At 40.4% G+C, this 12,354-nt stretch overlaps 1 protein-coding gene across 1 annotated transcript in view; it reads left to right on the top strand.

The window, feature by feature from the left end:
• The window catches only part of adgra2 (adhesion G protein-coupled receptor A2), a 91,186-nt gene that overhangs the window by 73,984 nt on the left and 4,848 nt on the right, over positions 1–12,354 (top strand). Inside the window, exons 8-16 of the mRNA XM_002932954.4 lie at positions 1,999–2,163; positions 6,091–6,289; positions 6,469–6,618; positions 6,783–6,944; positions 7,222–7,440; positions 8,232–8,421; positions 9,010–9,218; positions 9,772–9,899; positions 10,277–10,400. Coding sequence (XP_002933000.2) covers positions 1,999–2,163; positions 6,091–6,289; positions 6,469–6,618; positions 6,783–6,944; positions 7,222–7,440; positions 8,232–8,421; positions 9,010–9,218; positions 9,772–9,899; positions 10,277–10,400 — 1,546 coding nt within the window. The remainder of the gene's footprint in view (positions 1–1,998; positions 2,164–6,090; positions 6,290–6,468; positions 6,619–6,782; positions 6,945–7,221; positions 7,441–8,231; positions 8,422–9,009; positions 9,219–9,771; positions 9,900–10,276; positions 10,401–12,354) is intronic.

Raw genomic sequence — 12,354 nt, 5'->3', positions numbered from 1 at the left:
ATTTGAAAGAGAAACTGGAATATCAATAGAGGAGGCCATACATAGAAAGATAAGTAATAAAAAAGCAACAATAACATGGTAGCTTCACAGAGCAATAGTTTTTGGCTTCCGGGGTCAGTGACCCCCATTTAAAAGCTGGAAAGAGTCAAAAGAAGAAGGCAAATATTTCAAAAAGTATAAAAAAATGAAGACAAACTGAAAAGTTGCTTAGAATATGCCATTCTATAATATACTAAATGTTAACCTGAAGGTGAACCACCCCTTTAATGTATTCTGTTTCAGACTGGGGGCTAAAGATGTTATTCAGTGTCCCTCATAGACATTACATTTTTATATATTTCTGTTCTCTCTCAAATAAAATCATAATGTATACGGCATGACAGCTTGGCCTAACATTATAGAGCTGTGTTTAACCTACACCCAGAATCCTTGTCAGTAAGGTGATGAAGTGGGGGCCACAGTCAGGCCATGTGAAACACAGGGGTACGCATCATGTAAACTTTTCTCAGCTCTGGAATCAGGAAATGCAATTTATGAGTGGGCTATACATGAGCACAGGGAGACCAGGAATGTCTTGTTTACATTTAATGTCTGCGTTTAAATTTAGCAAATGGTTCTGGTATTACGGCCCTGCATCCTGCTGACTCCAGCGCTGATAAACTGTTTATTCCTAGCTGGCAATTCAGCCGTTTCCTCTCAGCGTGAAGGCACATCCTGTGCGTGGAGGCTCTCCTGTCGGATGTACAGTTCCACTGCCAAAGTGCACCCCCCCAGCCCTAGCAAGTGACCCACCCACCCAGTCTGTGCATGTTTCATTGTTGTGATGAAAACAAAACAACATAAGAACATGTGTTGTGTTACACTTGTTACACAGAATCATGGGATGTTTCCATAGACATATCTCAGTGGAATGCTAATGTGCTGCAGTGCAGGTGCTTCTAGGAATACACTAAAAGCTTATGGTTGGTGGAAGGGTCTCCTGCATGTAGGAGTCATGTTATTATTTTATAATTTGATAATTTACGTGGATCCCCAGCCCCTCCCAGACCACTATAGTCTTAGGGCTCATGTATATTTCACTTTCCTTAGTGCATTAATTTGGCACTTAGGAAGCAGCTTGCAGCTGCCATATTGTATTCCGTTGTTAGCAGTTTCTCTGCTAGTCGCCTCACTCTCTAACAGAATGGGAGTGGGACACTAACACGAGAACACACCCTGGTGTTGGGATCATGTGCAGCCCTGGGACAAGCACATAGTTACATAGGGTTGAAAAAAGACCAGAGTCCATCAAGTTCCACCCATCAAAGTAAACCCAGCACACACAACCCACACCTACCAATCTATACACTCACATACATAAACCATATATACAACCACTAATACTAACTGTAGATATTAGTATCACAATAGCCTTGGATATTCTGATTGTTCAGGAACTCATCCAGGGCCCTCTTAAAGGCATTAACAGAATCTGCCATTACCACATCACTAGGAAGGGCATTCCACAACCTCACTGCCCTCACCGTGAAAACCCCCTACACTGCTTCAAATGGAAGCTCCGTTCCTCTAATCTAAAGGGGGGGCCCTCTGGTGCATTGATTGTTTTCATGGGAAAAAAAGAACATCTCCTATCTGCCTATAATCCCCTCTAATGGGCATGTGCCCAAGCCCAGGGCTCCTTGGGATGCTAGAGAATATAAGGGGGTGAATTTGGCTGTCGTATAACTATATACTGGGATTGGAAGCTTTACGTTTTTCAGGACAAGACAGATATAGCCAAATCTTTCATGGAGGATTCAGTATTTGGCAAAATTCAAAATATATGGATTTGGTACTCACTTGTTTGAACCCAGTGCTCTATCCATTTGTCTAAGCAGGACACTCTTCCCTACCCTGCACCCCTTCTCCATTCTTACACTGTTGTAAGAAACTTCTTATTGGAATAAGTGTTCTGCTCTTAGCAGCTACTAATTCAGGTCCCTTTTATTTCCCTGCTAGTGAGCTGTTACTCTCCAACATATTGCTGTCAGCCAATGGAGAGTGGGAATGCATAGTATCGACTGAGCAAGGAAATATCAGCAAGAAGGTGGAGCTGGTGGTTCTGGAAACCTCTGCATCATACTGTCCAGCCGAGAGGGTGTCCAACAACAGAGGAGACTTCAGGTAGAACTGTTGTACCATTAACCATCAGGCTAGTAAAAGGTAGAAAACGAAAGCAGAGATTTGACTGGTTGTTATAGACAACTGCCGTATGTTAGTAAATTAGCCCCACTGAGGACATAAGCCATTTGATGGATGCAAAAATGCTACCATTGTGTATAAAGTGTCCTATTACAACAAACCCCAAACCAGTTTGCACTCATTCATAGGATCCATGAGTGTAATGGAAAATAATACTAATGTTTTCATGATAACCACATACTCAGTTTATTGCATGTGAGATAAACAATTTGTTTGAGCCCTGCCACTGAACTCCAACACCAACTGAATTCAATGTGTTAGACTACCAAAATAATAATATAGTTGACTAAATGTCTTTTGTTGTAGAGCCGGAAGGTATAACTGGATTCTCAAGGGGTGAATGTGGCCTTACAAGGAGTTTTTTGTTGGCCTGCAGCATGCCCTGGGCCGCCACTGACATAATAATTGTAATATAAATATGGCTTCCAACATTTGGTTTGATGGATAACTGGCCTTCCCCACAGAAAAAGTTGGACAGCACTGTTGTAGAGAAATGATATCCTCTCAATAGCCTCATCATGCTGTAATACATTTCATTAGAGGTTTGAAGAGAATCATTACAGTCTTGAGCCGTCTCCCCCCTTGGTGAATACACCCTTCAGCTCCAATGCTAATAGACTCAATGCGCTTGGCACAAAAACAGTAAGAACAGTATGAAGAAAATGGCGCAGAGAGGTCTGATTTCCAGGCATTGCTCTGGAAATTGTTCATGGGCCCAGTGCAATCAAGAAGTGGAGAGTATATGTTTGCAAGGCAAATCTGAAAAGTTTCCCAAAATGTAAATGTCAGTGCTAAGAAGTGTTTAGTGTTAAGCCATCAGGCACACTACCAAGAATGCAACCATTCAGCTACAGTCCATCATTATTAGGAATTTCTAAGGCCAATGGTTGAGTCTCAAGGGCCTTACAGGAAAAAGGGAAGCATAAATAAACAGAAACGTTAACATATGGCACCTGCAGATTTATTAGAGCTTTGATTCGCTGGTGGCTGGCCTTGCAGTCTGCTCAGGAATATAAGGTGTTAAATACGTCAGATTTAGGATCATCTGTTTGCTATTAGCCAGCACAACAGAGAAGGCTTCTTTCACGTAGTCTCTGCTGGCAAAATGCGCAGGGCGTAAAAGTCAAGGTGTTGGAATCTCGCTTGGCTGCAGAATAAAGGAAAGTGTGCCGTGCACTGCAAACAGCGTCTGTTCCTTTATGGAATATAAAGTATCAGTAGAATCAATGTGGCTTCAATTAGCCTGGCCCGTCCCCTTTTTTTCTCATGCCTTCTGAAGCAGAAAAGGATGTTGGCCTAGGTACCTAGGGGAAATAAGAGATACGCTCTGATAATATCCAGGCTATGATAGTGAGGTAGTCTCTTATACCAGATGTTACGTGCCCCTGGTTCGGTCTTCCTTCTGCGCCCTGGGAAGTGTAAAGGGAATCATTCCTTGATTAAAAGTGGGGTTCACTTTCACTTTGTTTCCAACAACGTCCATCAAAATATACGGCTTTGGGGAAAAAGCCCTAGCTTTATACTTATATGTTTTTTATTATGTGTAGATGCTGCCATGCTTTTTAGTAAAATGAAACACAGATGGCGAAACCTTTATCTGGATATTTGGCTCAGATGCCTCACATTGTCACTTTATTGAAATAGGTTGTTATTCAATTTTCCATTGAAATAAATGCTGTGGCATGCCACGGAGTGTTTCATGTGTCCTCCGTGGGAATTATTCATTCATTCCAACTGCTAATGGTAGAATATCTGCTTGGATTTACTGAGCAATAGCAATAACTGGTTGGAATATATATAAACACAGGTAAAGGCTTATTATCCTTGAATCAAGAGAAGGGAGGTAGCATAAAAAATAATAGGTTGTCTGAGAAGAGAACAAAATTATCCATTCTACATGGAGAACATCTTCAGGCAGAATTCATATTGATTGGGTTGTTAACAATATTGCTTCATTTATTAGTGGGGTGCTGAAATACTCTGAAGAAATGCAAAGTCATAATGTAATAATAAAATGTTTCAACAAGATATTTTATGGCCAATGGGCCCACTCCAAGGCCCAGGCTTGGCCTGAGTTTTTTCTCTGAAATGTTGAGGGATTTGCCAGCAACAAATGCCCCCTCTGCTCTACCCCTGCCCTAACACCAGCCATGGGACTTTAAGGTCTTCCTATCTCACTACTTGGCTTAGTCACAAACAGTAGAATTATATTCCATTGGAGAGAAACTGCATATCACTAGTATCATATTATCTTATGCGGTGGTGTCCCCACATCCACTTTTTTACTTCTAACTCCAATATTACAGATAGATGGTAAAGGACCTCCACATGGCCATTTAGTGTGACAGGGCCAAATTAGCAGCTACAGTCACACCGATAAAAAAAACAAATCATCAGTGTTCACTTTCACAACAATGATGTACACATGTGTTTTGTATTTCATACACTGTTTTTGACACATCTTTTAAGTGTACGGCATCTTAGATTTCTATTGGCTCTGGCTCTACAGAGAGGTACAGTGCTGAAATAAGTAACATATTGACATTTTATTAAAGGCAGATGGTTCTGATTCTGAAGAATACTTGGTATTTGTCCTTTATAATTCTTGAAAGTTGGGAAAAGTTGGGATGGTAGAAAAAGAGGGGGGGGTGGTTGTAAGGAAAATATGAAGGGAAAAAAAATGTAAGGTGGGGAAGAGAGGAAGCAGAAGGCTAAAAACTGAAAGTGGAGATGTTCCAGCAGATCTCCTTTTTCTAATCTAGGCACATGAGCTTGATAAAAGGCTTGAATAAAGGCTTTTAAAAAGATTTTTCCTCTGCAGTGCTGTCTATTGCAAATATTTTGGAATGAAGCAGATGGATATAGCCATCGTAGATGTGCAGTCTATATAAACATTTGGTGTGTGATGTGGTCCTGATAAATCCTTTTGAGATCTATAGTAGGGATATCCCATGTCCTAAAGCTCTAACACTACAACTCCTAGTATACAAACTTGGGGGTGATAGTTTTAGTCGAGTAACAGTTGGAGGCTGGACATCTCTGCCATGCATGGTTTGGAATATTAGAAGCACAGTATAAGGCAGAAGGATTTTGGAAGTGGAATTAACTGTAGAACAGGATTGTTATGGACAATTAACTGTAGAAGGCATGTTTGAGCTTGGTTATACCCATGCTGGTCAAGAAAATGGTATGTTAGGGTGCTGTGCCGCCCATGGAGAATGCGATTACCCATGGTTGACAAAGCACCACGTGTGCCACTGCCCTTACAGAGGTTACTCATCAGTCATATAAGACTTAGCCACAATGGAGCTTAAAATCTCCAAAACCCCCACATTAGGATCAGTTACATAAGAAGCCAATTAACCTGCATGTATGTTTATGGAGTACTGGGAGGAAGTCCTCGCTGGGGAAATATGCAGCCTCCAGGCAGAGGCAGATGTAGCTACTGGCACATGTTGATGAAGAGATACACTTTACATGCCATATTGCAGAAGAGTTTGGCGTTCATGCTACCTATAACTGCTTACATATAGATGAAGAGTTACAGTCCATTAGGTGTGTATTATGGGACTCATGGCACATATAGATGTACCGTACTTCAAAGGAAATAAACCTTAATGTCAAGTAACATCTATTCTTGACTTTACAGGCATCTTTACGTACTTGCCTTAAATACACCCTATTATACCACCTGAGTGCTGTACACGTTTGTGCTTCCTCCAACTTTGTTGTAGGTGTGTTTATTCATTTGTTAGGGGGCTACAGTGCATTTGGTATTGTGAGTATGTTCTACTGAATAACTTTAGAAAGAATTTTAAGACACAATCTATTGCACTAATGTCCCTACAGGTGGCCCCGCACACTGGCTGGTATCACTTCCCACCAGGCCTGCTATCAGTATCCTTTCACCTCTATTTTGCCAAATGGCACGGGACAGGAGATGAAGGCTTCCCGTAGATGTGACCGCTCAGGACGCTGGGAGGAGGGCGATTATTCCAACTGTCTGTATACGAACGACATCACCCGAGTGCTCTACACTTTTGTGCTGGTGAGTAAAAAAGTTTTTGTATATTTCAGCTCAGAATAAGAACTTATTGTGTGCTCGTGTTTTATTGCATAGTGGAAAGAGAAATATCTTTCCAATGTTTGCAGGTGTGGAAGGTGTAAACAGACTACAGTATATCCAATGCAATGCCATTAAGTATCTGTTGCTCTTCCATTTCTCAGATGCCAGTCAATGCATCCAATGTGCTGAGCCTGGCTCACCAGTTGCGAATGTACACAGCTGAGGCAGCCAACTTTTCTGACATGATGGATGTCATTTACGTGGCTCAGATGATGGAGAAGTTTGTTGGGCTGGTGGACCATGTTAGACAGGTAATTGGTACTTCCCTCAACTACTGATTCAGTTTGACTGGGTGACTGCACATCTGGACCTTCACTACATTCCTTGGGCATAAAGAAATGCCACCTAGCAACTTTGATTTCTTAGTATGGAAACATTTGAAGGATACATTAATCGGTGTACCTGTATTTTTCAGCTGGCCGATGTCATGTTGGAGATGGCCAGCAATATGATGCAGGTAGATGACCACATCTTGTGGATGGCCCAGGTTGAAGACAAGGCATGCAGCAGCATTGTCCAGACTTTGGAGAAGATTGCTGGCCTGACTCTTAGTAGTAATTCTCAGGACCTGTCTCTGGTATGGCAGTTATTAATGCGATTTGGGTTTCTTTCATTTACTAATACTGAATAGTTTTCCAATTTACGGCACTTGCAATAGAATTCTAGTAACTTCATATACTGAATAAATCTGATGGGAATAAACATTTGGGTGCATAATATTCATACTGTGTATGTTACAGCCTTTTGTGTCGTGGAATTACTGATCTTTTAGTCATCTTTGTTTACGGAGTTCTTCATCTTATGTGCAGGGAAGCATTTGTTTGAATTGTATATTTTTGTCCATTGTTTGGCAGAGCACTCGTAACATAGCTTTGGAAGCATTCCTCATCAAACCTGAAAGCTTTATTGGACTTGGCTGCACTGCTTTTCAGAGAAGAGATGGGCATCGGGGTGGTCACCGGCGTGAGAAGGACAGGAGGGAAGAAGAAGTAGAATCACATGCTGACCTGAGGCTTAAGTTTCGCTGCACGACTGGGCACATCAATGTCTCGACGCACCACTTCCATGCTAAGGTACCACCTGGAATATCTAGGAGTCCTACCAAGGCTCCCCTGAATTGCACAGTATTCCAACCTTACAAGTTCTATATTGTTTCAACTCGTTTCCAGAGCCTGTGTAGATGGCCATGCAAAGGCCAAACTGTCCCCACTTTGCCACACACATTCAAATATACCAAAGTAATAACTCATTTGTATCGAAGCAGGGAAACCTCTTGCAATCTACGCTGCTTAAATCAAAACCTGAGGTTCTTTTTGCAAAAGCCATAGACCTGCTACTTTCATTCACATTACCATAAAATATAGCTCTTAAATACCGTACTCATTTTTCCTTCTTATTCATCTTCATAATGTAGCCTTTTTCTTCAAACTTTTCTGGTCAATTTTTCCTCTTTTCCTTGTTATACCCAATGCTGTATTTTTAATTTGCATTAAACTGGTGGATCTCATCATATAATTGGATATATCATATATATTGGATATCCATTCTCTCTAGTTATGCGTTATGCTGACACATTGAAAGCTTTTCTTGAAGTGTTGAAATGTTTTATGGACATAAGTGTATTATTATAAGTCTATATTATTAAGTCTAGGCTAAAGCTGTATAGCTTCATGATCTGTAATCCTCCTTATGCTGCCTAAAGAAACACTGGCTCACATATTTATTACTTTATATAAAGCAAAATGAAGAACTTTTATTTAGTGATTTTAGGAGCACTTATTAAAATATAGCCAAATAAATTCAGCCACCTAACGTTTTTGCTTGAGAATTTTATCTTTGACTTTTTTATGCTGCACCCCTTCAGAATAACCATGCCTTAGCTGCCGTGCATCTTCCTCCGAGCCTCTTCGCCTCCACCTCCTCTTCCACCTGCAAGCTACAGGTCCTGGCTTTCAGGAACGGAAAGCTATTTAGAAGCGTTGGAAACTCATCGCGGCTCGCTGAAGACGGGAAGAGAAGAAGTATTTCCACTCCTGTTATATTTGTGGGAACAAGTGAGGCGATTTATATTTATTTCTATTTATTTAAAGGGGGAGCTCTTATTGACATAAACATCCACCGGAACTGTAGTGGATGCTTAAGATTTATTTTCTGATGACTTTTATATTATTGTTAGGGCAGCCCTCTCCATCTCTACCTACTATATTAAAGTTTTAGAAAATTACTTTTACAGGGTGTGGTGCCACTCACCACCATCGTGGATATAGTGCTTTGAGAGCATCCAATGCAGTGGCTACCATCATGATCAAGATGGCCACATTGATACTCATAAATATAGTTTGCATTTATATAGAAATATATACAGTACTTGTTTGTACAAGTAGATCAAAGTATTCCATCTAGAATAAAAAAAATAAAAAATCTTGTTTAGCCAGATCAGTAGATGATCTTTGAGTTTGGTTGGAAATGACTTGCTGCAGGAAAGAATTGGCCTTTGTGTAGCCAGCTTTAGTTTGCTCCAAAGAGTTGGATCCAGAAACAAATCACTATAAAATACCCTAAATGAGTGAATGTACAGATTTAAGATGGTGTTAAAATACTGAATAGCATTGTATGTGATCTCTTCTATGTCTTTTTTAAAGGAGGTTGTGGCAATACTAATTTCACCGATCCAGTAACAGTCACTCTCAGGCACCTGGTGATGGGATCCAACCCACTTCCTGCCCAGTGGAATTTTAAAGCCTTGGAGGGATATGGAGGGTGGAGCTCTGAAGGATGCCAACTTGTTTCTGAGAAACCCAACATAACGATCATGAAGTGCCATCAGCTGAGCAACTTTGCCATTCTCACTGTGAGTAGTAGTAGATTATTTACTTTGTGTTTCCCAATACAGAATATTTCCATACAGAAAGACAGGCTGGCACAAAACCGCACTGGAGTAGAAGTATGCTGCTTAAAATTGCTATTTATTAAGAACTTAATACATCTTATTCAAAGTACAAAGCCCTACCTTTTTGTACCCCATCTAGGCACTTTTTCTTAGGCGTCCCAATACAGATCCTAATATTATTACTCATCCATCAGTGGTTTATTTTATATAATTCATTTCTGATGGCCTTCCCATAGCGATAGCCTGTATCTGTACAGCGACTAACTTCAAACTAACAGATCATCACATCTGGATAAAGGGGATCTGGGGTTATGGGAACTGCATTTGAGCTGAGGTTTGACAAACCAATCACAAGCATTTGATTCCTGAAATGTCTGGAATGACCCTCATTGTGTGCCAATAATGATGTTTATTTGCTATTGCATTGATGATACATACAGCATATTATTTGACTGTATCAATGTAGACTGCCATATACTATTTATATACACTGATAAGGTAATTCATTTTTCAGGAGCTGAACAGGTTTCCCCAGGAGGCTCAAAATGGAACTGAGATCCTTCATCCAGTTATCTACTCTTGCACAGCGATTCTTCTCTTGTGCCTCTTCACCACAATCATAACCTACATAGTAAACCACAGGTAAGCATGCTAGGTTAGATGAGATAAGAAGAGGTTGCTGCAGGACTTCCAAAACAATAAGGAATCTATCACCAAGAGTAATCATGCCAAAAGATATGACCCAAAAGAATAAAGGAAGAGGCAACTAAGTAGACTTAGTAGACTGGTTTAGGTGAAACAAAGGATATAAAGAACAACTGCAGCAGTATGGAGGAGTAATTACATGGAATTTGATTATTTGGGTCCCAGTCAAGGCCGTTCTACAGAGCAAAGATAATTAATGTTGTAGTTATAATTAAAGTTAGAAGTAATACAAGTATGAAGGTTAAGTTAGATATGGTATAAGTCTGAAGGTGACAGCTCATCCGTAACTGCATTTTTGTTTCTTCTACACACAGCTCTATCCAGATCTCCAGGAAGAGCTGGCACATGCAACTCAACCTCTGCTTTCATATAGCGATGACTTCAGCAGTGTTTGCAGGAGGAATTACCCTGACTGGATACATCGTTGTGTGCCAAGCTGTAAGTGTTCTGTTGGATGTGGGCACTGGTGCCATCAACTTCCAGCAGCAAATACAATATATCACTATAAGGTGAAAAGCTTCATTCCTTGATCCGAAGGGCTCTGACTAATGAACTATCAACATTTCTAATGGAAATGATGTAAAAAGCACTCAAAATACCTACCAAGGTATAATACTTTCCATTGCTAGCAGTAGGATACCACCTTCTGCAATCACCTGTTTTTTGCAGACAAAATGGCGATTAAAATGGTACGTGTCATAGCCTTTAGTGGTTTTTAACGCAGGATGTATCGTCTTCCAGCAGTTGTCATGGAGACCTGTGATTATCTGCATTTCTAGCTGAATTTTCATACCTGCATGGGAACAAGGGTCTTATGGACCCACTTGTACAGTGATTCTTCTCTTGTGCCTCTTCACCACAATCATAACCTACATAGTAAACCACAGGTAAGCGAGGCGGAGAGGCCATAGGCAGCATGCTAGGTTAGATGGGAAGAGGTTGCTGCAGGATTTAGCAAACAATAAGGAATTTATCACCAAGAGTAATTATGCTAAAAGATACAAGGAAGAAGGGTCTTATGGACCAAGGCAGTGATCATTGGCCAGAACCCCAGACAATTACATAATACACTGTCTTCCTAGACATTTTTGAATCAAAGGTTTAAACAGTCCATCAATTCATCAAAACAGAAAAAAACCCCAAAAGAATTAGCTCGGCTGTGTGACGAGGTGAAAGAAATATGCCCAATATCAAATTAAATTTCTCCCTGCATCATTATACATTGTTCTCTGTGCTTTCTTCACTAGAGAATGAGGTGTCTAGTCAATATTTAAGAAAATTTGAGCAGTGTAGCTTCCCTTGGATTCTCTCCCAGTCACAAAGAACCGACCCCTGTGATTTAAACAGTTCTGGGAATAGAGTTCCCTTGAGAAATCTGTGCTTTGACTTTAAATGTAACATTAATCATATGCTCTCTAATCAAACAAAGCCAGACTGCAAAGCCTTTCTTCACAATTCTCACTCTCCAACCCCATAACTAGTTTAGCTGACCTTCTCTCAACAATATATGCTTTTTTTGTGTAGCTGTTATCACAGGAAATGTTTAACCAAGAGATTAGCAGTCTGCTTTCTACTTGTAATATTCTATGGCCACTGACCAGCAAAGTGTATTGCTGCCAAACAACATCCCATGACTCAGGATGGATCACCCCTAAGCTATCAATATGTTTTCAGCAAGTAGGCTCCTCCCAGTTGTTTGGGGTTGGTTACCTGTCGAAAAATTCCAACCCTGCATATGTATGTAAACTGAGTCAATGTCCTAGAACATATTAAAAAGTAAAAAAAAAAAAAAAAAGCATTTCTAAAGTTATTTGCACCGTAAACCATTGCTAGAACTCTAGGAATGGAATTCCACAGCTTTGATTACCTTATCATGAAGAACCTCTGCCTCTTTATGCTGAATAAAGGACATTTTATAACAGTTGCAAGGGATAGAACAGAATTCTATTGGAAGAAGCTCTGTGCTGGCAGCTCAAATATTTATATACATCAATCATACCACTTTGAATGTGCTTTTTCCTCTCTAATGGGAACAAACCCAAACTTAATTTTTTTTTTTCATAAATCAAGCCCTCCAGCACCTCCATTAGTTTAGTTGCACTCTCTGAACTCTTCGTAGATAAGTGATCTGTTGTTTGTATACTTACCCATAGTTGGTGTAATAATGGCACATGGACTGTTTTTGAGCACAACTACGCTCAGGTATAAAACACAGTAAAACTGGCAGTCAAAACATTCCCGTCTACCTGTTAAGTGTTTCCACAGCAATATATAGAAAACACTGAAGCAAGTGTTTTTGGGTGGAGGCTGCCTGTGCCCGCCATCATGTGCCATAACCAGGTCCTATGCCTACACTACAATCATAAGTGGCGTCTGACTATTGTAGGCTTCC

This window comes from Xenopus tropicalis, chromosome 3 (genome assembly GCF_000004195.4).
Source record: "Xenopus tropicalis strain Nigerian chromosome 3, UCB_Xtro_10.0, whole genome shotgun sequence".
NCBI lineage: Eukaryota > Metazoa > Chordata > Amphibia > Anura > Pipidae > Xenopus > Xenopus tropicalis.
The sequence above is the reverse complement of the archived record's forward strand: the minus strand, read 5'-3'. Positions and strand labels throughout refer to the sequence as shown.